At 54.6% G+C, this 26983-nt stretch overlaps 1 protein-coding gene across 1 annotated transcript in view; it reads right to left on the bottom strand.

The window, feature by feature from the left end:
• TRAPPC9 (trafficking protein particle complex subunit 9) overlaps positions 1-26983 on the bottom strand; it is a 468592-nt gene that overhangs the window by 145083 nt on the left and 296526 nt on the right. The window contains 1 exon segment of the mRNA XM_047783197.1: positions 19700-19810. Within this exon segment, the coding sequence (XP_047639153.1) occupies positions 19700-19810 (111 nt within the window).

Genomic DNA, 26983 nt, shown 5'->3' with positions numbered 1-26983 from the left:
GCTCCAGAAGGGAACCCGTTTTCTTGCCTCTCCCCGCTCCTGGAGGCCGTCTGCCCGGTCTCATGGCCCCGCATCCCTCCAAGCTCTGCGCAGACTCACACCCTGTTGTCTGACTCTGACCCCGGGACCTCCCTCCCTTACGTGGGTTCTTGTCACCACACTGGGCCACCTGGACACTGCTGGTGCAGTGGACTGAATGTCTCTGTCCCTCCAAACTCCAACCCCAAAGTGAGGGTACTGGCAGCAGGGCCTTTGGGCAGTGATTAGGCAAGAGGCGGGGCGGGGGCTAATGATGGGTTCGGTGCCCTTACAGGAAGGGAACAGAGAGCCACAAGGCCGCTCTCCACCACGTGAGGGCATGATGAGAAGGCAGCCATCTGCAACCCAGAAGAGGGCCCACTAGAACCCGACCACGCTGGCCCCTGATCTTGGACTCTGAGAAAGAGCAGCTCATGTGTCTAAGCCGCCGGGTCTGGTATTCCGCCACAGCAGCCCGAAGGGCCTCAGGCTCCAGGACCGTCTCCCTGTCTCTCTGTCCTTAACACCGCCACACCTGCAAGGTCCCTTCTGCCACGTAAGGGAACTCTTACAGGCTCCAGGGGTCAGGACCTGGACATCTTGTTCAGCGGCACCTGTGTTAGCCCCTTGGTACCCCCCTGGGAGCTGGGGTCCCCACCTACTGGGGAGACCCCTGCAGACATGGTCATGGCAGAGTGGAGTCTAAGAGCAGGGCAGGGACCAGGAAGGGCAGGACACGGAGAGAGGGGAGGCATCTGGGAGGCCGGGCAGAGAGGACACGGGACTGGGTCTGGGAGGACGGCTGTATTCCCAGACGGACAGAGCGGGAGATCTGTGCCCGCAGGGCAGGCTGTAGCTCGGAGCACGGCCTATGCTCGATGCTGAGGGTGCTGGCTCCCAGACACTCTGACTCAACCCCGCAAGGGATCCAGAGCCCCGGGCACCAGGAACCAGAACAGAGTCACGTGGCTCCCCGCAGGTGCCCTGAGATCTTGCAAAGGCTGCAGTGCCTTCTGAGGGTCTCAGGTCCCCATGTGCAGTGAGGGGTCAGGGACTTGGGGACCTCAAAGGCCACCCCCTTCCAGCTTTAAGCTTCCAAAGTTAAGAGGTATTTTTCAGAACCACCACCACAAATATTCAAAAGAACTGCATCTCCAAAATGACACTAAGCATCGTTAGTTAAGAAAACATGAGTTTAAATAAGAAAAACAAACATGGCAAGACTAAGTTTGAGCACTCAGCAACTTCTGAGAAAAGCAATGTTTTAGAGAGGCTAGAGTCTTAATTTCCCTAAAACATGAAACATTTCCACCAAGAAACCTTGACCCCAGTGCTACCAATAGACGCACCTGAGAAGATTACTCAGTGGAAGGAGCAGAGTGACGCCACCCACGATGTCACCCAAACAGCAAGTGACCTCCCCCCGGCAGGAAACTGGGCAGAGGCAGAAGCTTGGGTTACACTAATCCCAGGGAGCGGGGCAGGGCAGCGGCCCCGGGGCTGCGTCTGCTCCAAGACACCCAGGCTGGGGCACGGCTGCCCTGTCTCAGGTCCCCAGAGCAGGGGCTTCCTCCTGCTCCCCTGTAACCACGGCGCAGACGTCTGCAGGCCCTCGTCACAGAGCCTCAGCCTCTGGGCCCTTAGAAAGGACTGTTAAGAATACTCTTATATAGAGTTCCCGCTGGGACTCAGAGTTAACGAATCCAACTAGGAACCATGAGGATGCGGGTTCAATCCCCAGCCCCGATCAGCTCTGATTTGACCTGTAGCCTGGGAACCTCCATATGCCACAGGTGCAACTCCCAAAAGAAAACAAACATAGGAGTTCCCGTCGTGGCGCAGTGGTTAACGAATCCGACTAGGAACCATGAGGTTGGGGGTTCGGTCCCTGCCCTTGCTCAGTGGGTTAACGATCCGGCGTTGCCGTGAGCTGTGGCGTAGGCCTGTGGCTACAGCTCCAAATTGACCCCTAGCCTGGGAACCTCCATATGCCGCGGGAGCGGCCCAAGAAATAGCTAAAAAGACAAAAAAAAAAGAAAACAAACATAAATAAAAGCTCTTCCTATGTGTTCTGAAGCATGCCTTCCGTAGCTGGAACCCTGGCCTTGCTCTGCTTGCTGGGGTCGCAGACTCTCCCACACGACGCCCTTGACAATGGCTTTTTCTTGGGAAGCAGCAGGTCCTCCGGGTCTGTCTCTCTGAACAGACTGGGGTCTGCACACGCCTCGCCTCTCGGGATGAAGCTGCAGAGCGCGGGCCTGCAAGGCAGTCCTCAGGCCCCGTGTCACAGAAACAACGGCTTCGTGAGTTTTTAGTCATCCAAAATGCTTATCAAGAGCCAAGGTTCCCAAGCAAAGCAGCTCCACCTCCTGGTCTGGGAGCCCCCTCGAGGTGCCCGTTGGCATTCGTCAACCATAACCACTTCCTTCTTCTAGAAACAGCTCCAAACACAAGGAACAAATGCAAACAAGGCAATTATTTATAAAAAAGTGGAATCCCGGCGGGGGGCGGGGGGAGAAGAAGCTAAGCATGAAGCGGGGAGTCTGCTGTGTGCTGAATGCAGAACAGGAGCCCGGGGTGATTAATTGGGAATAAAAGACATTTTCTGCCTTAACCGCCAAGACACAGCCAGGAAGGAAGGCAGGCGGACTGCTTCCAGAAGGGCTGAGGCTCCATCGCAAGGCCTCTTAGCACAACACCTGAGGCTTTTAGAGAAAAAGGTACATATCAATTCTGAAAAAAAAGACTTTTTTTTTTAAACATTCTGCTGATATGAGGCCATGAAGAGAGTTGGTTTTGACCAAGATGGCACTGCATTAGAGGCACCGGTGCCAGGGTGGGAGAGACAAGGCCCCCACTTGGACCGCCTCGTCCCAGAGGGAGCTGGACGCTGGGAGAGGCTGTGCCATGCGGCCCCAGAGCAGGAGACCAGATGCCAGGTGACCTGCACCAACTCACTTGGGCCCCTGGGCATGGGGATGGGACAGGTGAGGATGCGGCCCCACCCGCCCGAATCTCTCCGAGGGGCCAGAACAGCCACAGTCTCAGGGCCCCTTTACCGGATGGCACGGGCCACCTGCTCTGCAGACTACCGCCACTAAACGGGCACGTCTACAAGGCTGGGGACCCACAGCAATCCCTTTACAGCTCCCCCAAAACAAAACCTCCTGAGAATGGAAGGAGCCTGGGTCTGACCGGTGCTCAAGAAACCCTGGCTAAAACCACAAGGCAGTCGTCTCCACGTCAAGCACATACGTGCCTCAGGCCGGGCTGGCGGGGCACGTCCGCGCGCCCCTGCCCTTCTCTGCACGACAGGGTGAGCTGCTTAGGACCTAACAGCTATTCTGGAAATGTCTTCCAAATGGACCCAGAAAAGAGCAGGAGAAGGTACAGTCAGCCGGGGTGACATGTGCGCATCTAGGGGAATAACACCCATCCTTCGAGGGGGGGCAAAAAATGACAGATAAAGACAGAACCGTGGTCGTTTCCCTGTAAATCCAAAGGAAGCCACAGCCCTGCCCAAACCCTGACGCCCTTCTTTCAGCGGGCCCACCCTGACTCTTTGATCTCGGCTGCCCTGTGACTTGTTTGACCAGCAGAACGTGCAGGAAGTGACATGGGCCACGTCCAAGGATGCTCCTGAACCGACATGTGGCCTGTCGCTGTTCTCCTCCCTCTGCCACAGAACCAGCACGTCTCGAGCGGACCTGGGTCGCAAATGCAAACAAAACGGGACAGAGCCAAACCAACCCACGATGAACACGTACCCCGAACCAGAGGCCAACGATCCCATTGTCCTAAGAAGCTCAGATGCTGGGTCTTTTGTTCTGTGGAGAAGCTGCGTCTAAACGGAATGCTGTGGTCACTCCATTTGGCTCCTCCCGGGCCAGGCCCTAGGCAAGGAGCCTGCACAGAGGCCATGAGGACATGACCCCGTCCCCAGGTGCCTCCCGGGGCAGAGAGAGACAGGCGAGCAAATAGCAGCATCGCAGCGCGAGGCGACCAGGACGTGCTCGTGCACAGGGCGTGGAGGAGCGGGAGGCCCAAGGGCGTCCTCCAGGGTGACCTGGGTCTTACAGCGAGAGGCGATGACCTGCGGTCTGAGCCGGGTGGGGTCCTCCAGAAAGACAGCAGGACGCCCCAAGCCCCCAGCATGCTGTATGCTGTTTACTCCAGCATTTTTTTTCCTTTTTCCCCTTCTTCTATGGAACAATATTTGGAAACTGGATGATGAAAGAGGCAAAAAAGCATGCATTATTTTTGGCTTTTTAAAATGCACAATGATTCTGATAAAAATAAACAAATCCGTACCATATGATCCAGCAGTCACACTCCTGGGTATTTTATTTGCGTGAAAACTTAACGTCCACGCAAAAACTTGCATGTGGGTACTTAGAGCAGCTTTATTCATAGGTGCCCAAATCTGGAAACAACCAAAATGTCCTTCGGTACGTAAGCAGGTAAATAAACCACGGCACCGCCAAAGGAGTATCACTCAGTGCTAAAAAGCAATGAGCTACCCAGCAATGACGAAACATGGAGGGGAGTTCCCGCTGCAGCACAGAGGTTAAGAGTCCGACTGCAGGTCACTGTGCAGGCACAGGTTGGATCTCTGGCTCAGCGCAGTGGGTTAAAGCCTGGCATTGCTGCGGCTATGGTGTAGGTCACAGCTGTGACTCGGATTCAATCCTTGGCCTGGATTTCCATACGCCGCAGGGGCAGCCACCAAAAAAAAGGAAAGGAAGTGGGGCGGGGGGAGGAAGGAAGGGAAAAAGAAAGAAGAAAGAGGTGGAGGAACCTTAAATGCATCTTACTAAATAGCAGACATCAACCTGAAGAGGCTACATCCTGCATGATTCCAGCTCTGTGACGTCCTGGGAACAGTAAAACTAAGAAGGCGGTAAGAAGATCCATGGCTGGAGTTCCCGCTGTGGCTCAGTGGTTAATGAATCTGACTAGGAATCATGAGGTTACAGGTTCCATCCCTGGCCTCGCTCAGTGGGTTAAGGATCTGGTGTTGCCATGAGCTGTGGCGTAGGTCGCAGACGCAGCTCGGATCTGGCGTCGCTGTGGCTGTGGTGTAGGCTAGCAGCCACAGCTCCGATGAGCCCCCTAGCCTGGGAACCTCCATATGCCGTGGGAGCGGCCCTAAAAAGAGAAAAAAAAGAAGATCCGTGGTTGCTGATGGGGGAGGGTGGGCGGGTGGGACCGACAGAGCAGGGAGGATTTGCTAATGACGCTACAGGTCCTTAGACCCCTGTCCAAACCCTCAGAATACACGACAGCCACTTTCCCTGCTGATGAGCCCATCTTGGAGGGGTGGGTACACAGTGACGCTCACACACCCCTCCTGGAGCCGTGACACGGGGGGTTGAAGCACGCGAGTGCGTGTGCACCTGTCTGGGCCAGCAAGTCGGGACCTCCCTAATCTCTCAGCCGGGGGATGTGATGGTGCACATGCACAGTGTGTGTATGCTGTGTGCATACGGGGGCGTGTTCCACACCTGCACACACCTGTACAGCCACGCACGTCGTCCCCACTGTCCAGAGGGCAGTTATAGCTCGGGGTTTACCTGAAGGACACTGGCCTTGCCCTCCCCACACCCTCCGGGCTCGTCCAAGCCGCTAACCTGTAACACTGACCTCTCTAGAGGCGTCTACAAACCCAGGTTCAAACCCCGGCTCGGACACATGCCAGCAGTGTCACCTGGTGGGTCACTTGAACCCGCTCAGCCTGTCTCCTGCTGGTGCACAGAGATGACATGGGGGGGGTTGTGACATGAGAGACCTGGAAGCCTCATGCAGGTGTCAGCATGGGGCCTGTGTCACAGCCTGGGATGCTCCCCCCAGGGCCCGCGGGGACCAGGGCGTGAGCTCTGGAAGCCAAGAGCCGCTCTCCTCCGCCAGTGCTGCTTTTACTGCGTCCATCCTGGGTGGGCTCCAGGGGCTAATAGGTCTTTGTGGAAACTTTCTGAACGGACACAAATGAAGCAACTCTGTTATGCCAGCTCCATTTCCCTTTGGTTTTGCTCCTGATGGTTCTAACAGTCTGCTCCGAGGCCGCCTGGCTCTCCTAATTCCAGCCGGATTTCAACTCTGAAGTGCTTCATCATGTGTAAGCCGCCGTTTAAGAAACGACGTGGCAATTTTTCCAGACCGTCCGTCTGCTGCTAGCAAGCCTTGGACTAGACCCTCCACCCCAGGGAGGGTCCCCGGACCGGCCTCAGCCCTGCTGGTCCCTGCAGGTCCAGACTCGGGGACCAGACTTGGGGACCATGCTGCTGGCCGGGCTGAGGAGCCCAACCCACCTCTTCCACACCCCCACCCACGGTGGGAGCCACGTGCCAGCCCAGGCCCCAGAGCTGCGTGGGGCTGCATGGAAGGAACTTCTCAGCTGCCCGGGGTGCCAGGGCAGTACCCGGAGTCGCGGGGGCCACACCCCTGCCCTGACCCATAGGCGCCCGGGATTTCCTGGCTACAAGCCCGATCAGAAAGGCCCCGGCAGAGAGGGCTGTCCCCAGGGCCAGGCAAGAGCTGGCCTCTCCCCTGCCCTCCCCCGAGGTCTCACTCGCAGGAGGCGAGAGAGTAAAACGGCCAAGGCACCCGAGCAGCCTGCAGCTGACAACCAACCCCACCTCTAGCTCCTCCCGGGGCTGAACTGAGGCCCCGCTGGCAGGCCTGGGGATTCACAGAGCATGGAGGACAGGCCCCAGGTCACGGCCAGTCACAGGTGAGGCCGAGGCAGAGACGCAACCTGAGGCCAGACCTTGGGCTCCCTGGGCCCTGCCCTTTGCCCAGGTCGCTGCGTGGTGTCTCTGGCGTGGCGGGAAGAAGTCGCACCTGAAAGGACAGGTGCTGTGTGGCTGCAGCCTCTGGGCCCACACAACGTCCCCACCCCGGGCCACGCACCCCCTGGGTCAGGCCAATGGCAACCCACCCACTCTGCTGCCCAAACTAGACATGTCCTTTCCTTCTCTGCACCCACACCCACACCCTTCTAGTCTCCCTCCTCCTGAGGGTCTCTGGACCCAGACACTTCTCTCTGCTCCCCAGGGCGCCCCCCAGGCACAGCCCCTACCACCCACCTTGGACCACCCAGGCTTCACCCACGGTCACCCTTCCAGACACTTCCTAAAAGGCCCGTCTGACACTCTCCTGCCTCCAACTCTCTCGTGACCATCCCTGGCCCTCCAGGGACAGATGTGGTTCTGACCTTGGCTCACAGGCCCTGCTGCCCCTCTGGCCTCGCCCAGGAGCCCCCTCTTGGCTTCAACACTGAACAACCTCCAGCCTCCAGAACCCAGCACGCTGACCTCCTGCCCAGCACCCCCACCCCAAATCGGCCCCTGCCTGGCCAGTTCCTTCTTGGCCTTCGTCTCCCCTGAGGATGACTTGCATAAGGAAGCTGTCCTCAACCCCCGGGCACCTGTTCACACTGCCTGCACCACATCACACGTGCGCTTAGGGTGGGGGTGGTCCTACTGCTCCGCCCCCTGCCCTGAGGTGGTGGCTCTGGGCACAAAGAACACGTCCGGGTCTCAGCTATTTCGGCAGCGCCAGGTGCCTGGCGGGAGGGTGCGCGTTCCGTAAGCGCTGAGTAAGTGGAGGGATGAATAAACGCAAAGACGCCCATGAGACAGTCACGTTTCTGGTACAAAGAGCACGCCCTCTTGGCAATATATCCTCCTGCCCCCTGATCCCCGGGCCCACGTGCCACCGAAACCTGGGGAAGATGCCAACGAAGCACACGAAGGAGATAAACACGTTTGTCTCTAACAGTTTACAAAACACCCACGGCACAACTCTGACGCGGGGGGAGAGCCCAAAACTTACAGACAGCCAAGAAGGTGGTGTTGCACAGAGCGAAATCTTACATCTGTTCTGACCCAAGCTGTCCCCATAGGAACAGATATATAAAAATTAAGACATCCAGGGCGTTCCTGTTGTGGCTCAGCAGTAACGAACCCGACTAGTATGCATGAGGATGCAGGTTCAATCCCTGGCCTCGCTCAGTGGGCTAAGGATCCGGCTACTGTGAGCTGTGGCGTAGGTCGCAGATGGAGCTTGAATCCCGTGTTGCTGTGGCTGTGATGTAGGCTGGCAGCTGCAGCTCCGATTTGACCCCTAGCCTGGGAGCCTGGGAACTTCCATATGCTGCAAGTGCAGCCCTAAAAAGACAAAAAGAAAAAAAGAAAGAAAAAGACAAAAAGAAAAGAAAAGAAGGAAAAAAATTAAGACATCCAGTCTCTCTAGGGTGGTGGCTCTGCCAGATGCCTACAAGGGCAGGAAACTCAGCATCCGTCTGTCCCAGCAGCTGTGGCACCAGCAGAGGACACAGCACCACGGACAGCTCCCCGTCACTTCAGCCACAAACTTCAGGGAAACCCTCGATGCAGAAACCACGACTCTCAGAGGTAGCTAAATAAAGTTAACGAGGGTGGTTTGAGTTCAAAGTTCCTCCCGTGACATCCAGCCGGTCAGGGCTCTGGCCCCACAAAATGGCAGCACAGAAAATGAAAATGAAACATAGCCTGTGCCCGCTGCACTGACACGTATGAAGCCACAGCTTCGTCCTTGTCCCCTCTCAGTCCACATATCAGATGCAGAAACAAGGCTGAGAGAGGCAGGGCACAGACTCAGGCTTAAGTGCTCCTTCCACGATGCTCCTTCATCTGAACGCCCAGCCCTCCCTGCCCAGGTCCCAGGGCCTCAAACCCTGCTGAGGGCATCTCCTGCCAACTTTTCCCGGGTCCGCCCTGCCCTCCCTTCCCAAGAGCAGAGCTAGACCGGCTGTTCCTCATTCCTGCACCACCCAGAACGCAGCAGCCCTGACTGTGCAAAACCGGTTAGGACCAAAATCCATCCTCGTCCCCAAAGTGCCCACGCGGCTCACTCTCCAGGTTGGCAGGTCTGGCCGAGGAAAAGGGAGGTGATTCTGAGTGCGCCTACCGCACATCTTTCGCACAAGCAGATGGAAACAGGCACCGCCAAACGGCAAGGGAACGAGGCCCCCACGTGACCGCGGCTCCGGGGGAGGGAGTCACGTGCTGTCCTCGGCTCAGCATGACCGGCTCCTGGGCGTCCCTCTAACACACCGGTTCTCCAGCTTCCCTGACCATCACGAGCACCCACAGGGCTTGTTACACTACCACATGCTGGGTGCCTGGCCGCAGACTAAGTCTGCGTGGGCCCCGAGAATCTGCATTTCTAGAGCGTTCCATTGTGGCTCAGTGGTAATACACTGACTAGTACCCATGAGGATGCCGCTTCGATCCCTGGCCCCGCTCAGTGGGTGAAGGATCCAGTGTTGCTATGGCTGTGGTATAGGTCACAGATACGGCTCGGATCCCGCGTTGCCGTGGCTGTGGTGTAGGCCAGCAGCTGCAGCTCCAATTTGACCCCTAGCCTGGGAACGTCCATATGCTGCAAGTGTGGCCCTTTAAAAAAAAGAAAGAAAAGGATCTGCATTTCCAGCAAGTTCCGGGGTGGCCCGGGGTCCACCCTTAGGAACCATGGCTCTCACAGGAGGATTTCTAGCCAGTGGGGAAGCTGCCATTTATTCTACAGGTGAAAACGGGGAAAACCCAAAAGGCAAAGACACGTTCAAAACCTTCCAAATCCCTCGTTAAAATATGAACCATTGCCTTCTACGCCGGCCCAAAGTCTGCTAAGATCTGGCCCAGACCAGCGCCTCCCTGACCTGTCCAGACACGCAGGCCACAGGAAACATCCGCCTCTCCCTGGGACCCCTCTCCTGTCCCAAGCTCCAGTGAGCCATTTGTCAGATGGGAAAAATAGCGCTTGCCCGGGAAAAACACAGAAACGTACAAGCTGAAGTTACTGTGAGAGGAAGCAGCATATGTGACAAACCTACACAGATGCTGCTCGGGCTAATTGTGCCAGCAAGCCCCAGACATCCGGAACTCTACATCCCCCCCACGCCCCCAGACCCTGCAAACAGTCCCCGTGGGGAGCAAAGATGCCCTCCCTCCCTGGGGGCCACAGCCTGGTCCTGCCAGACCCAGAGCATCTCAGCTGCGGCAGCCATCGAGGTCTCCCAGCCCCTGGGCCTCCGACAGCCCTAAACAGCACCAGCGGGATCCCAATGTCCTCCCCAGGCAGCTGCTGTGAATGATGGGCCTTAATTATCTGATGAGCAGTATGATTTAGAGCTGAAAGCACACAGGAAAGGGCTTTGCTTCTTCATCTGGTCATTTTCCAAACCTCAGCCAGCAAATGCTGTGTGTTTCGCTGTACTTCAAGCTTATGGGAAGAGTGAGAGAATTTCTTCGTGTTTGCTGACCCACTGGGGATGAAAATGCATGCATTTGGGGTGTAAGGTTAGATAAGAGGAAAAGATCCATAATAACGGCTCCATCACGGAAAGGCGATAAGCAGACACCAGTGCGTTCTGATGGAGATTCTTTGCAAAAAAAGAACACGATCACGGAATATGATCAAGCCTCTAGATCTAACCCCCCATTTAATGAGGAATAAAGAAAAAAGAGTCAGAGGAGCAAGGCCATCGCCACCACAGGCATCCATCTGGCCAAATTCCCAGCTGGGGGACCTGATTCAGTCCAGGAACAATTATGAGAAAAAGATGAGTGGGGAACCTACAGATTAGAAACACATTTGAGACTCACCTACCTCCTGAATTCTGACTCCAAAAGCTGTTTAAAAAACATGACAGCGAGGTCACTGGAATTTGAAACACTGATATTGAAGAACCGCTCATTTTAAAACATGATGTGGCGTCTCGGTTACGTTTTTAAAGAGAATTCCATGTTGCATATTAAAATGTCTATAAAGATGAAAATAATATGTCATCTCAGATTTGCCTCAAAAAGAAACAGGGAAGTTGGTGAGGGAGAGATGAAGATTTGCCAGGAGTTGCAGGCTGCAGAAGCAACTTTCGTGTCTATTTGAATTTTCCATAATAAAGCTTTTAAGTAAAAGAACAATGAACGACACACCCTTTCCTTTCAGGCACCTTCGCTGAGCGGCCAAGCTCCAGAGGTGAGCTCCGGAGGTGAGCATGGCTGGGCTCATTCCTCCCCATCTGACCGGAGGGCAGCATCAGAGGGCGTGTAGGACCAGCCAAGGTCACAGCCAAAGCCCAGCAGAGCCAGGGGACAGGGCACCTTCCTCTTCCCAGGATAAGACGGTATGGGGCTCAGCAGCCAGGCTCCAGTCCCCAGGGAGGGAATGAAGTGCTCCCAGAATTTCCAGGTCCAGCCCAAGCGGAGCACTGCGGTCAAGGGAGACTGGGTTGGGAGTTTGAGTGATGAGCTCTGATCAGAGTCAGCATCAAGAAAATGTAAGACCAGGGTCACCCCTCGAGCCCTCCACCTGGAGGGTAAACACCACCATGTCCCCAACAGAGTCAGCTTAAAGCGGCCTGAGTCAGGCTGGGATAGGAGGTGCCCTGAGCAAGACCCCCAAGTGTGAACAGCACTGCGAACGCACCCCCTCATATCACCTGAGCACCGACTCATGCTGGACAGGCAGTGAGGTGGCAGGAATACTGGGAGGTGAGCGAGACACAAAGAGCCCGCAGTCCAGCCCCGTGGTCCCCACACGTGGCCGTGTGTTAGAGTCACCAGGGGAGACTTACAGATCCTGATGCCCAGGGGACACCCAGCCAATCAGATCAAGACACGGGGACGAGGGGGTGGGACCACCCTTTCCTAAAGATCCCCATAGTTACGATATGCAGCAAGGTTTGGGAACCTCCAGTCTGGCAGAAGCAGGAATGAAAATAACAAACACCATCCACGACATGCAGAAGAGCGAGGCCCAACTACCGGGGAAATGGGCGGGGGGCACGGCGCCTCTCCTGGGGTTCAGAGTCCAGCTGCACTGACTCTGCAGCCACTAGTCTGCCCTCCCATCCCAGAGACCATGGGAGAAGGACGGCCTTGCTCCCTGGGGGCTTCCTGTCCCAAGGCTGTCAGACCCCAGACCTCAGGAGCCTCAACCATCCCCAGCCCCTAACTGTGATGGCCCCAACTCCCCCTCGGGCCCCAGACGCTGCCCTCTGCCCCTCTGGTTACCTGGTTACCGGTTACCTGGACAGGCCCCATTAACAAGTCCTCGTGCGAAGTTCTCCCTGTGAAATGACTGCGTGGCCTCTGGCTCCAGACACGTGAGAACCCTCTGTCCCCAGCTCAGACACCATCAGGAAGCCTCGGATATCGGGCTCCGAATAATAACTAACCACAAGAGCAAAACTCAGAAAAGGAGCCCAGGACTCCCAGCGCGCCCTCCCCCAGGCGGTGGCAGCTGGGATGGTGGGAGCGGCTCCCACAGTGCGAGGACAGCTGAAGATAATAGTACCTGACACTCCTGGAGCTCCTGCGGGGCCCCTGTGCTGCCAGGCGCTGAGCCGGGCCAGCGGGAGGACCCGTACCGGCGCGCGGGACAGGCGTTATCACCGCATCTTAAGGAAGGGAGGGTGGAAGCTCAACGAGGCCCGGACTTGCCCAGACGGCTGAGCCTGCCCTCGGCGTGGCCCCCGCTCTGTGCCCACGCAGCCTCTGTCCATCAGAGTGGACATGTGAATCGGCCTGCCACCAGGGCAGGGGCGTGGGGAGGGGGCAGGCTCCACTCAGGACAACAGAGGCCCCGGAAAGCTGCCTGGCGCGCGAACCCAATTCCTTTTCTCATGAAGAGAACCTGCTCCAGCATTGGAGTCCGCAACCCGCGGCTCCTTCCAGGAGCCAGGTCTCTGTGACCACGAGGCTGCTTGGGGCTGAACGCTGACCCCTCCCCTTGCGCCTGTCGATCACCAGGGCACCAAATGGGCTCCTACCAGGAAACCCGCACAACTGCTCACTGCGACGGAGGCGGAGCGGGGCAGGAAGCGCTGTGACGGGGAGCGAGGAGCCGGGGGTCCAGCGGCCACTCTCAGCGTCTTTCCGCCCGGGGCTGGCTGAGCAGACCCGAGTCTCAGTGTCCCCCCCCGCTGCGTGGAAAGGACAAGGACATAGCAAGGTGCTGTCTCCTCGTTTCCAGAAGCTGAGTTTCTGAAGGACTCTCCATGTTCCCCCCAGTTTGAAAAGGGTACCAAGACAACCCACAAAGCCCTCTGACTGGGACGCTGCGAAGAGACCCCCGGGGCTGGGGGCACAGGCTGTGGACCGCGGGGGGCGAGGCAGGCGCCGTGGAAGGAAGACGCGCAAATTCCAGGGAGCAAATTCCAGACACCACCAGCTGCCAACAACAAGGGTTCCTCGGATGATGCACGAGGTTCTTCTGAGTGTTGGGAGGAACCGAACAGGAAAAGAATTTGGAGACAGTTGAGAGGGAGAACCAGGTGCTTGCGGCTGGGGCCGTTCTGGGCGTGGATCAATGGGGCTTTGCGAGACAGCAGCAGAAACACCCCACCTCGAAATCCCCGTTTACACGCCCGGGGCAGGGCCCCAGTGCTCTCCGGTCCCAGGGGTCCCCTGCACACAGGTGAGCCGGTGTGTGGGGAGAAGACGCACAGGCCCTCTCCAAACCCTCTGTGGGGAGAGGACGGAGCCTTAGCGGTCCCCTGTCTGGTCACCTCTCCGGGCCTCAGCTGCTTCAGCTGGTAAGCAGGGGCGATGACGCCAACGACAGCAACCCCGAAAGACACGGGCAGCACAGCAAGTGCTCGGTCACAAATCATCACGACGGCGCTGTCACCTCTTTGCTCCTTTGTGCCTACAGCAGACACTGCCTGGGTCTCTCGAAAGACCAGGGAAGACGTTCAAATCTAGAGGAGGCAGAAGGCTTATCGAAGTCACTCTAGAGGCACAAGTAAAGCCACAAGGAAGCAAGCTGCCGGCTGAGGGCAGCGCTGGGCCACTGGCGGGGCCGACCCGCAGATCTTCGAGGACCTCCAAAGCACAGGCTGCGGAGAGCCCAGAGCGCTGGTCCCGGACCCTGCAGACCTGAGGGTCTGGCCCTCCCTGACGCCTGGATGGTGTCTGGGGACGCCTTGGAGCCCTGGGGCTGGGGCTTGCTCGGGCCCCACCCCTGCCCCTCTGGCACCTGTGCCATCTGGACACATGACGGGGCTGACCGGCTCTCAGCCGACTGGCAGCCAGCCTCCCCAGCAAGGCGATGCCTGGACAGGTCAACCCAGGCTGGCCGAGCGGGCGGCGCCTCCATGAGACGGAGGCAGACAAAGGGGGCAGGTGGCCTGAAGCATGGGGAGAGGTCACACCTGTTACCATAAATTAGGAGAGATTTATGCGTAAGTGAGGGTTGTCAGGAAATTTAATTTTAATGGTTTCATAATTAAGCCAAAACACAATAATTACCATATTTTAATTTTCCAGTACACTGGCTACCGGTGGGCGACACTGTATTTTCTTAAGAAAGCTCCTGCTCTTTCACTCAGAAAAGCATGTGCTACTGTCTCTGGTCATCTTCTGAAATTGGAGGGGGAGGAAGACGCGGTTCTGCGGGCACGGCCTGAGGAGCTGCGGGTAACGCGGTGGGCCTTCCCCTGGCAAGGGCAGAGGTGCCCACACCCCGAGGATTAAAGGCACGCCTGTGTGGAAAGTGCGGTCTTCTTTACACCACCCCTCGGCTGGACACGAGGGTCCCCCGAGGCCCGCGCGTCTGGAGGACGTTCTCAAGGTCATGACTGATGGAGCCCCAGGCAAGGCGATCAGCACGGACCAAGCATCACAAATCGTGTTTGGCCAAAGTGAGGTGAACTAATGTCCCTAATGACAGAACGGACGCCTGAGCCAGGGACAAAAGCGGAGGAGTCACTGATTTCCAAAGGACCCTGCAGGGAGGAGCTTAGGAAGAGGAAGCGTACTTTCCTCTGCCATTTGCTGCAATGGTCTATTTTACTCTGTTATTATTTTGGGGCTGTGGCCACAGCACGCAAAAGTTTTCAGGCCAGGGACTGAACCCGAACCACAGCAATGGCCCGAGCCACAGCAATGACAGCTCCAAGTCCTTAACTGCTAGGCCACCAGGGAACTCCTGTTGTAATTTAAATTATAAGACTAAAAAGATATCTCTAAGAAACATGGTGACCAGAGTGGTATTTCGGGTTTAAAAACTCACTCGCACTCGTCCGTCTGTCCTGAATCACCATCACTTCCTCCAGGAAGCCCTCCGAGCCCCAAGGTGGGTTTCCTCCCGTGCTCGGGGTTCTCCTCACACTGTCTGACACACGGTGTCACTGTCCCAGTGCCCTTTCTTGACACAAAACACCACAGTGTGGAGCTTACTGACTGCCTCACCTCCTGGCAGGGCACGGCAGCCGCCTCACACTCAGGAAATGCTTGTTGAATGACTTTGTGGACACCCTGGAAGCCAAAGTCCCAGGCCTGTCCTCCGCCTCCCTTCCTCCTGCTGGCCAGCACACCTGACAGTGGACCGCAGTGCTGGCCGCAGCTGACAGGAGGCTGCACGGAGCAGAGAGAGGAGAACGGAACAGCACCTGCTTCCCCCCACCCACCTCCAGACCATCTTAAAATGCTCCTTCCAGGCACCACGGAGGCGTCGGACAGATGTGGGTCCTGGTAAGTGGCCAAGCGCACGTAGTCGGTCACTTCTATGTACGTCGGGGACAGAGCCTCCCGTGCGGGAGCAGCAAGAGGATGGAGCACCCAGCGCCTCAAACATGGGGCTCAGAGCATGTGACTTCAAGCTCCTCTGTGCTGGGCACGCCCTTCTACCTGGATGATGCAGAAGCAGGCACCCCAACACCCTAATTGTTTTGTTTGTTTATTCATTTTTGCCTTTTTCTAGGGCCACTCCCATGGCATATGGAGGTTCCCAGGCTAGGAGTCTAATCAGAGCTGTAGCCACCGGCCTACGCCAGAGCCACAGCAATGCGGGATCCAAGCCGCGTCTGCGACCTACACCCACAGCTCACGGCAACGCCGGGTCCTTAACCCACTGAGCGAGGCCAGGGATCGAACCCGCAACCTCATGGTTCCTAGTCGGATTCGTTAACCACTGAGCCATGACGGGAACTCCCCAGCACCCTAATTGGAGCTGCCCCCCCTCCCGGACCTCAGGCCACCTTTAAAAGGCTGCCAAATGCCCCTGACCCCAGATGCCAGGGCTCTGAGAAGAGCGGCATCAGAGGCGCCCTGATTCCACAGGCAGGGCTCTTCACTGAGGGCGAGGCCAAGCTATCAGCGCAGAGCTCGCTCCGTGGGCAGGAGATGACAGCCACGTTGGGGGCCCAGTGACAACCTCACCCTCACCGCGGGCACAGCCTGACCCCGGGCCGCCCTCCTTAGCATCCAGCGAAGGCTGAGGCATGGCTGGACAGCTCCTCTGGTGGTGGTGGGGGAGAGCCTGGAGAGGGGCAGAGCCTGGAAGTACGGGGACAGCCGCCCAGGTCTCCAGGGGCTTCCCGGTGCCACAGGCAAGGTCCACCCATCGCCCCTTCCTCCCCGAGACCTGTTCCACCAGAACAAAGACCTGGGACCCCTCCTCAGAAGTAAGGCATATCCCATCCAGGCAAGGGCAGTGACTGCCACATCCCTGCAGACAGGAGGATGCTGCCGCTGGGTTAGTGGCGGCTGTGGGGACAGTGCTGGAGTTGACGCCCCAGACAAAAGCCATGATCTCTGGCTCACCCCCCCACCCCAAACAGCAGGACGCCTGCCAGGCAGGAAAGGCACAAGACCTCATCACGCTGCGTCACTCCCCAGGTAGGACCTGTCCTTAAGTATTCATGCTGTCGCTTCTGGAGCCTGATGCAGGCGCCACAGAGCAAGGTCTCAAAGTATCTGTATTTACAGAGTGAATGTTTTATGAATGAATAAAGAATGTGTGAGTTGGGAGCACCGAGAAATGAGGATTTAAGCAAAAATCTTAAAAACGATGACACCGGCAGCACAAGTCTGAAACGTCATTATTTGTGAATGAGACTGTTAACATCCAGCCTCCGTCACCAAGAGGGAGTCAAGCTTAGAACAAGCCCAATAACTAGTAATTTTTTAAAAAGCAGGGTTTATAGTGGTGCCACAAGATGACCAGAATGACGTCCAACAGGCTCTCGGGCTACACTGAAACATCCAGGCCAGACAGACGGGGCGGGGGCAGGCAGTTTCCTCCACAACTTGGAGACCAGCTCAGGGCCCAGGCAGCTGCCCGTGGCCTAGACCCCAAGGAGGCAGCAGCACCCAGGGAAGAGCCTTTCCTCCTGCCCAGGAGCCAGACGCAGTACCACTGCCGCCTGGGCGGCACGCGAGGGAGCCCCTGGCATGCATCCACACGGCACGAACCCACCCGCACAAGCAGTTCCCGGGAGGGGCGTCCTGCCTCTCAAGGTTAGGCCAGGGACGCCCTCCCAACTATCAGCCCCAAACATGACCCTGCATTCATACGCGTCACCAAGAGTCACGTGAGCGGCAGCTACGGCGGATCAGCATGGGGATGAAAAAGCGGGCGCGCACACCAGCGAAGGCTGGAGAGCAAGGCGGGTGACAAGCAGGTTCACACCAGCTCCAGCGAGTGGCGCTGACTGCAAGGGACAGAAAGACACGAAACACGCACTCCACACGGAGCCACTTATTTAAAAAACTCTGAAAATAGTGCTTGTTATAAATAAACATAATAAAGTAGCAAAGCGGGGTGTGGGTGACGCCCCGGTGTCTCGGGGAAGAAGAAGGAAGGTGGGGAGAGTCAGGCTCTGCTACTTTTCCTTTGCTTATTTCTCCCCAACCTCGCATAAAACTCTTCGAGGAGGCCTCAGTGAATACTCTTTGCGCCCATTGGTAGGTCCTGCAATTAACATTTTACCGTATTTGCTGTATCAGTCTCTCCATCTCTCCGTCCACGAATCTGATTTTCTAGGCACCCCAAAGACAGTGCAGACACCATACACCCCCAAATCCTTCAACAGCCATGTCACCAGGGTTTAACATTTGCGGACAGCTTCTCTTCTGAGATAAAGTCAACTACAGTGAAATGCACAAATCTGCAGTGCACATTTGCTAAAATTTAACAATGGCAAACACCTAGAAAATCCTCTTGTGCCCCTTCCTAGTCAAAGCCCACCCCAAGCACCCCAGACGCAAGGGCAGCTCTGTTTTACCATCACCGAAGAGTCTTGCTGGTTCCAGGGCAGATGAACGGAATCACACAGGACGTGCTATTCTGAGTCAGGCTCCCTGCACTTGGAGGAACATGCCTGAGATTTGTCTGTGCTGAAGTACTAGGAGTATACCTGGTTTTGTTCCGTCAGGAAAATACCATTATTTGTTAACCCATTCTCCCATAATGGACACCTGAGCTCCTTCTATTTTTTGGCTTGGAACATTCTTCATAGGTCTTTTTATGAATATACAAATATGAATATTTTTTCTTGAATAAATAACTAGAGTTGAAATTGTTGGACAGCGTGTGTCTAGTTTTGTAAGAAACTTCCAGACCTTCTTCAAAGGTGGTTGCAGGGTTGCTCATTCCCACCCAGGCTCGAGCATTCCAGTTGTCTCCTGCTCCTCGTGGACAACTGGCATCGTCAGTCAGTCATTTTAATCACCCCCGTGAGCGTGCGGTGCTGTCTCCTTGTGGGTGAAATCTGCATTCCCTCCTCCCCATTGACCAATGGTGTTAATGTCCACTATTTTAAAAAACGTTTTATCTCCTTGAGAGAGAGAGAGGAGACAGAAAGAAGACGGGGAAAGACAGAGAGGAGTTCCCCGGTGGCTCAGCAAGTTAAAGACCTGGCGTTATCACTGCTGTGGCTTGGGTTGCTGTCTTGGTGCAGGTTTGATCCCTGGCCCGGAAACTTTTGCATGCGGTGGGCAGGGCCAGAAAAAAAGGAGAGAGAGAGAGAGAGAGAGACAGCCTGGGGGAGAGATCTGGAGCAAACATAGCAAAATGCTTAAATCTGAGACATGGGGATGCTGGGGTATAAATTATTTTCTGTACATTTCAAGTATTTTGCAATTGCAAATAAAAAACTGTCTTCCACCTATATAATTACCCCATCTATATAATTCCACCTGTAAGGGCACAGCCCTCACACTCAAGCTGGGCTTGGAGGCACAGCCTCTGGTTTGGAGAGAGGCTGGAGCGGGTGGGCCAGGCCCTGTGGAAGGGGTTCTGTCTCGGCAGAAAGGCTCCTTCCTAAAGCCGCCGAGCCCTACCTGCCTCCAGACCTTCCCCGGAGGCTCCTGGCCAGCCCTCACCTCCAGCTTGGCTCCCTGCTCGGTTCTGCTGGGCCAGAGCACGGCCTGTGGCCGTCCCTGTGGCGGGGCTCAGTGGGGCCACCTCTCTGCTCTCCCAGGAACTGAGCTCAGGTGCCACTGCACGGCTTCCACAGGCCTGAGGCTGGCCTGTCCTCTGCAGCATTAATTCCTCCAACTGACATTGATGTATGTCCCTCAAACCATCACCTAGTATCCCCAGAAAGAGTATTCTGAAGAACTGAGAGTGAAAAGTCTCGCCCAGACGTTGGGGTGACGTCAGATGGGTGACCAGAGCTGTGGCGCTGCGTCCCTGGATGGACATCGCTCGGTTCTACCCCGACCTTACACGGCTGCAACCGGCAACCACTTCGGATCCTTCCACTGCCCCTGAGTAAGGGCTGGGATGCCTCAGCAAGGGGACCGGATTGCCTACCCTCCAGGGTCTCAGAGGCTAGATTATTTCAGTGCCTCCCACACGGGGTGATGAAAGCACGGCCGGGAGCACTGGGACGCGGGGAGGGGACACTCACCGCTGGCACTCGCCCGCGTGCAGAATGAGCTCTTCATTGCTCCGGGCACTGACCGTAAGCTCGTGCTCCGTAGAGTTGAAGACGTCCAGGAGCAGGTGGCACTGCCGGGTACTGCAGAGCAAAGACAAGGCAAGTTCAGAAACGTCTGATGGCCTCAGAGGAGAGTGACACGGGCTTTCTCAGATGTGCGAGTCAGCAAAACGTCAGGTGCCCTGGACACACGGCTTCCCGAGACTCATTCTGAACTAACTGAATTCTAAACGGTGGGTTTGGATAGGAGGTCCTCCTTGGTCCTGGGTCGCACGCGCACAACCCAGCCAAGTGACCTTGGAAAGGTAACTTGAGTTCTCCAAGCCTCACACACGTGACCACCAGGATGCCTGACCCAGTACACACGCTGTCATTCGATAAACGACCGTGTCACAGCCCTGGGTTTCTATGGGTGCCGGGCGGGGTGCCGGGCAGGGAACACAGAGAGCCGTGTCCACACTGTCCGTGCGCACGTCCAGACTAGCCCTCATGGCCTCCAGAACCATGGACAACATCCTGGGCTCATTCGTCACCCACACAAAACACCCTCTCCTTGGCTCCCTCCACTGCAGACAGTAACGCTTCATTAACCGAGTTCCCATCGCCCTGTCCCCAGGGGGAGGGCCACGGAATGATGACGTCCAGCCCGTGATCAGCTTCTGGGGACTTTCCATCCCAAGTAAGAAGGCAAGTCCTCGAGGGGGGACGGCATCGCCCTTCCAACTTCCGGCCCCTGGCCTGCTCCCCAGGGAGGCAGGGATGCAGAGAAGCTCCATGACCCGTGGGGTGATGAGGACAAACACCGCGGCTGTGGGGGCAGGGCGGGGCCCACAGGGGGCTGGGAAAGGATTACACAGGCTCATTAGCTACACGTGCAAAACACACTCCGTTTGTGTCAGCTGCCATCTGTCAGGCGTCCACTGTGATCGAACACTTGCCTGAAATGAACACAGTATCTCCAATACCAAGTGTCACAGCTGGTGCACGACAGCTGATCGATAAGTGTCCGCTCATCAAACGGGCCAGCCAGACCCAAGACGGCAGCAACAGGGAAGAAGCCAGCGGCAGAGGCAGGAGCCCTTCCCTTCTCCCTCTGGAGGAAACTTGCATAGAAGGAAAAATAAAAAGACGCCGAAAAGGACCTGTGCTCGGGTCCCTTCCAGCTGAGCGTTGCTTCTGAACACGACCTTCCAAAGGGCGTCTGGATTCTCAGGTGTTTCCCCAGGTGAGATGATGCCAGACTCTGCGGGTGGTCAAGCAGAGGGGAGGGGCCCCAGCCGCACGGGCCGGGCGGCCTGCACGGGGTCACTTCTCATGGAAGCCCCAAGGTCGTCCTCCCGAGCCCCCCTGACCGGAGAGGAAGTGAGATTCAGGAGTTGACCAAGAGACCAAGAACAAGGCGACAGACCGAGGCTCCAGATCGAGCGCCCGAAATCCTATAGCCCTCGCAGCGGGTGTAGACGGACACTCCAAACCAAATCGCATGCTCCATGCTTTCCAGAGATGGGAACTGGGGTGGAGGGGGAGCCCAGGGGTTCTCTCTCTCTCTCTCTCTCTCTCTCTCTCACACACACACACACACACACACACACCATCCAAAGGCCACTGGGCATCTGCAAAACAGCAGTTTCTCAAAACATGTGCGTGCGCCCACTCTCAAGGGCAGAGGGTACAGCGTAGCCCTTGGCTCTGCTGACGCTGCTGTAAGATGTCCCACGGCACATGTTCAGAGAAGCGGGTTCCCGTCGGCTGAGCCTGGGTTCTGGGGGTGGGGGGGGCCTCCCCAAAGGTGCAGCCCTTGGAAAAACACTCGTTAGCTCTGCCAGCCGTCTATGAGAGGCCTCTTCAGTCGGCTCACAGGAAAATGAGCTTTCAAGGATGAAGATCTATTTGGCCTCTGTCATAACTTCATGAAATCTTTAATCACAGCAAAATCTTTCCTCAGAAATGGGAATTCATAAAAATGTATCAGAGGGAGAAAATTGGAGCGATTTTTTAAAGCAGCAAAGACAAGACTCAAATACGTGTTGTTTTCGCTCACTCAGGGTAGTTGTTAGGAAACTCCACGGGAAGGAGCAACGTCGGAACATAATACGTTTCCGTCCTCTTTTTCTCTGACTCACTGCGCGTGGGGCGTCCTGATCCAGCTTTTCCATTTCTCTTAATTGCTGGCATGACAAGACGTGGGTGGGCCTTCCCTTCCTGTCTATTATCTGTAAATTAATTCCCTTCCCCAAACCGCAGTTGCCTTGTGTGCTCGTCAAAATGTCATTTACTCCCTGTGAATATCTTTCCACATCACTTCGGATGATTGTCTTAAGTTTTAACCTGTGCTTGAGCGTACAAGTTACCTTTAATTCTTATTTGCTTCTTGGTTTTATTTTTGGTTTTGTTTGTTTTTCTGGATCCATCTTTCTAAAGTACAGGGAAGCCCAGGAAAGCTTCCTGGAAGAAAGGAGATCAGAGCAAGGCTTTGACGGATAGATCCATCCACCTGGTCTCGGGGTGGAGAGGGGGCCAAGGCTCAGCAGCAGGGAAGGATCCAGAGTAGAGAGGAGGCTGCCAGGTGGCGAGGAGAGACGTAGGCAGCACGCGGGAAGCCACGTCTGTAGTAGTACAGCCATCGCCTCTGTCCAGAACTAGGACAATCAACTTTATTAATGCACGTAACAAACAGAAAGACCTGCTGAAGACCTGTTGTGACCCAGGTACCATCTCAAACACTTGGGTTAGGAGAGTGAACAAGAGAAACGGGACCTCTGCTCTCATGGCATGCACACTCTTGTAGGGGAGAGCACTAGGAAAGATCAGGGGAATTGAAAAAGTAAAACAATTTGATCGTATTTTATAAAATTAGGTTCAAAACCATTGCTGAACACAGTTAAGATACTCATCCATACACAAAAAAATCAATAACAATATTTCTGCATCTCAACTAAAAACAGTTACAAAATATAATTTTTAAGAAAACACATTTACAAGAGCAATGCACCTGGAAATAAATCTCACAAAATGTATGAAGGATGTTTATGGAAAGAAATTCTACAGTTTTATGGAATGATATTAAAGGTGATGAGTAAATGCAGTGATGTATTATGTTCAAGGATAGGACAATTCAGTTTTTTAAATGAATCACTTCTTTCCAAATGTATATAAATTTAATGCAACTCAAAAAAAAAATCCCAACAGAGTTCTGGTTTTAGCCAAACTTGATACTCTGATTCTAAAAGTTATATAAAACTAAAGGGCTAAGAACATACAAAATGAGGAAGATTTTTGGAAGAGATTTGGCCATCCAGATATGAAGAATTATTATAAAATGATAATAATGAAGGCAGCAGTAGTGGAGCAGTGATAAACGCATCAATGAAGAAAAGAAATTCCCAGCAGATGACTATAAGGTAATGGATATATGACCAAAGGACCAGTATGGATTAATAAGAAGATTCAATAAATAGTGCTGGACAAACAGTTACGCATATAGAAAGAAAATGATAATCCCTACCTCACACCATAAACAAAAGTTCCAAACAGACCAACCAGTTAAATGTAAAAAGCAACACTTAAAATCCCGCAGAAGAGCATAAAGGTGAACAGCGTCTGACATTGAAAGAGAGCGATTTCTAAAGTGAGTTACAAGACATACAAAAGATAAAGTGATCTTCAACCGGCGTCAGAACACACGCTAAGGAAATAAGAGTCTCTTCAGAAATGATGTTGCAGGCATTCCTGTCCTGGCTCAGCAGTAACGAACCTGACTGGCATCCATGAGGACCCAGTTTCGACTCCTAGCTTTGCTCAGTGGGTTAGGGATGTGGCGTTGCCGTGAGATGTGGTGTAGATTGCAGACACGGCTCGGATCCCATGTTGCTTCGGCTGTGGCGAGGCCAGTACCAATTCAACCCTTAGCCTAGAAACCTGCATATGCCATGGGTGTGGCCTTTTAAAAAAAATGATGTTGGATCAACAGGATATTCACAAGCAGAGAAATGAAAGTGGACCCTTATCTCACACCATATAAAACAATCAATTCAAAGTTCCTGTCCTGGCTCAGCGGCAATGAAGCTGACTAGTATCCATGAGGACACAGGTTCAATCCCTAGCCTTGATCAGTGAGTTAAGGATCCGGCGTTGCCGTGAGCTGTGGTGTAGGTCACAGACACAGCTCAGATCCCATATGGCTGTGGCTGTGGTGTAGGCTGGTGGCTAGAGCTCTGATTGGACCCCTAGCCTGGGAACCTCCATATGCTGTGGGTGCGGCCCTTAAAAAAAAAAAAAAAAAAAAGACTAAAGGCTTAAACGCAAGATCTGAAATTATAAAGCTACTAGAAGAAAACAGGGGAAAACCTTCTCGGCACAGGTCTGGGCAATGATTTTTTTGGAAATGACCCCAAAAGCACAGACAATAAAAGCACAAACAGGTCAGTGGGATCGTAGCAAACTGAAAAACCTCTGCGCAGCAAGGGCAACAATTGACAGAATGAAAGGGCATCTACGGGAGGAGAGAAACTACGTGGAAACAGCAGGTCTCGCAAGGGGTTAATACGCAAAATACATAAACAAAACAACTCGATAGCAACAAATAAATAAATCCAATTAAAAATTTAGCCAAAGACCTGAACAGACGTTTCTGAAAAGAAGCCATGCAGACGTCCACATAAAAAGGCGCTAAACATCACTACACATCAGGGAGACACGGACAACACCCGCAGTAAGATAACAGCTCACATCTGCAGGAATGGCCATGAAGGAGACCCGTGAGTGTCACTGAGGATGCGGAGAAAGGGGGACTCTCGGGCACTGTTGGTGGGGATGCAAAGTGGTACAGCCGCTATGGAAAACAGTGTGTGGCGTCCTCAAAAAATTCATAAGAGAGCCACCATATGACGCAGCAGTCTCACTTCTGGATATAAACCCAAAGGCAGTGAAATAAGGGTCGCAAAGAGGCGTCTGCATAACCACGTTCATCGCAGCATCCTTCACGACAGCCCACGTGCGGGAAACCTCAGTGGCCCCTCTGATGGGTGAGTGGATAAAAAAACCTATCCTGTGCGCACATGCGTGCACACACAGACACGCACACAAACACACACACACACACACACACACCAGAATATTATTCAGCCATGAGAAAAAAGAAAACCCCATTTGTAACACGGGTGAACCTAAAGAACGCCGTGCGAAAGTGAAATAAGCCAGACACGGAAAGATAAATGCTTGCTTGATCTCACGTCCACGTGGAATCTACACGAGCTGAACTCATAAAAGCAGGCAGAAGCATGGTGGTCGCCAGGGCGAGAGAGGAGGTGGGATGGGGAGAAGGCGGCCGAAGGTACAGAGGGTCAGCCGTGCAGGATGAACAAGCCCTGGAGACCTGCGAGCCAGCACGTGACTGCAGTGAGGAGCAAAGCGTGTGCAGCTGAGCTGTGCAAAGAGGTCAGAGCCTAAGTGTCCTCACTACACACCCAGAAAGGCACCCGTGAGAGGGTACAGACATGTTCATGAGCTTAAAATGACATATAAAGTGACATGACGGTGTCAACCATTGCAAAATGTCAACGTCACACTGTGCGCTTGAAATACATACACGTTTACCTCAAGCTGGAAGAAACTCGTGAAGGAAAAGCCCGAAATGTTTGTCTGTGTTGAAATTAAGAACTTTTGTCCAATGAAAACCATCACAGCCAAAGCAAAGCAAAGCTAAGAGGTGAAAGGGTGTTTGTAACATATGAAACTGACAAAGGATTCGAATTCTAACTTACAAAGGACTCATAAACCAATAGGAAAGAAATGACCCAACAGAAAATGAAGCGAAGAATGAGCGTGGACAATTTTAGCAGAGGAAACCCACGGCCAGTCAACAGAGTCAGAGTCAGACCATGTGCAGTCAGAGAACTGGAGAGAAAATTCAAAGGTTCGATTCCCCACCCAACATCCCAGAAATGTTTAAAACGTGCTCCAACACCAGTGCCAGCCAGGGTGCAACCAGCAGGAAACACAGGAGTCCTCACCCACTGCGGGCAGGGGTGCGAACTGTACAGATCTCTCCCAGGGCAGGCTGGCCTCACTGGGCCAAGCAGCAGGCGAGACCCCTTTGATCCGCCAACTCAGCTTGTGGGCGTGGATCCCGGGTCAACTCTCAGAGCTTGGTCCAGCGATGCTTTCCAACAAGCTCCCTGCAGCATCGTCTACACACTCAAAGAACCACTATGAAGGAGGCATCTGCCAGCTGGAGAGCAGATAAACTCATCTGGACGCGGGAAGAGAAGCCACATGTCAGAAACCTACACGGAAGCCAAGACGAATTAAGAACTACAGACGTGACCTTGGGTTAAGTGCCACGTTGATAAGGCAGGCTGAAGAGCAAAGTGCAGGAGACGATTACTGCGCTTGAAAAGACTTAAAAAGACTCTGTATTGCGGCTAATAGCTGTAGGGTGAGAGTCACTCTGGTGGGGGAAGACGAGAAAAGGGTCACTGAGAACACGGGGTGTTCAACAGCCTCCTTTTTCTTTATTTAAATTAGAAAAACAGAAGCAGATGCAGTAAGTGTGAAAACTTGACAAGTCTGTGTGATGGGGAGACTCCTGACCCTTCGACCTTTCCTGACATGTTGCTTACACCTGAAATGCTTTATAGGCGGCACTCAAACTTACATCGGATATTGTCTCAGCCGGGTGCCTTCCCTGGAAAGCGGAGGCTCACAAGAGGGCTGGGGTGGAGCAGGTGTCTGGGGAGGTGACACTGAGGGGCGCAGGCTAGGCGGGATGGCAAGGACACAGCGCCACCACACCTTACGGGTGAAGGTCACTGAGCTGGCCACACTGAGGGCCGCTAGTGTCACTCCCACTGGTCCCCTGGAAGAGCCATGCTGCTCTGTGCACCTGAAGGTGAGGAGGGGATGGCTTCCCTGCCAGCCCCTGCTCTCCTCCCTGGTCAAGCTTCCGGGCAAAGAGGTGGACACCCCACACCCCACGCAGGCCCTGTGCAGCCTGAGCACTCACGCATGCCCTCTGCAGAGAAAGCTTTCAGAACATTCTAGAAGGCAAGAGCCACCCAGCACAGCTCAGGCGAGGTGCTGTCAATTCACCCCCATGTAAACCTGGCTGCCAGAGATGGCTGGTGTAAGTGTGGGCAAGGAGCAAGACACAAGAATTTTTTTTTTTAATTAAATGCATCTCCCAAAGTCATAGACAAAGCTACAAACTGGCTTCAGATGTGATGGCAAGGAGGGCGTCTCTGAAGGCAGTCACAC

The sequence above is a fragment of the Phacochoerus africanus genome, chromosome 6 (assembly GCF_016906955.1).
Source record: "Phacochoerus africanus isolate WHEZ1 chromosome 6, ROS_Pafr_v1, whole genome shotgun sequence".
In the NCBI taxonomy this organism is placed as follows: Eukaryota; Metazoa; Chordata; class Mammalia; order Artiodactyla; family Suidae; genus Phacochoerus; species Phacochoerus africanus.
The sequence above is the reverse complement of the archived record's forward strand: the minus strand, read 5'-3'. Positions and strand labels throughout refer to the sequence as shown.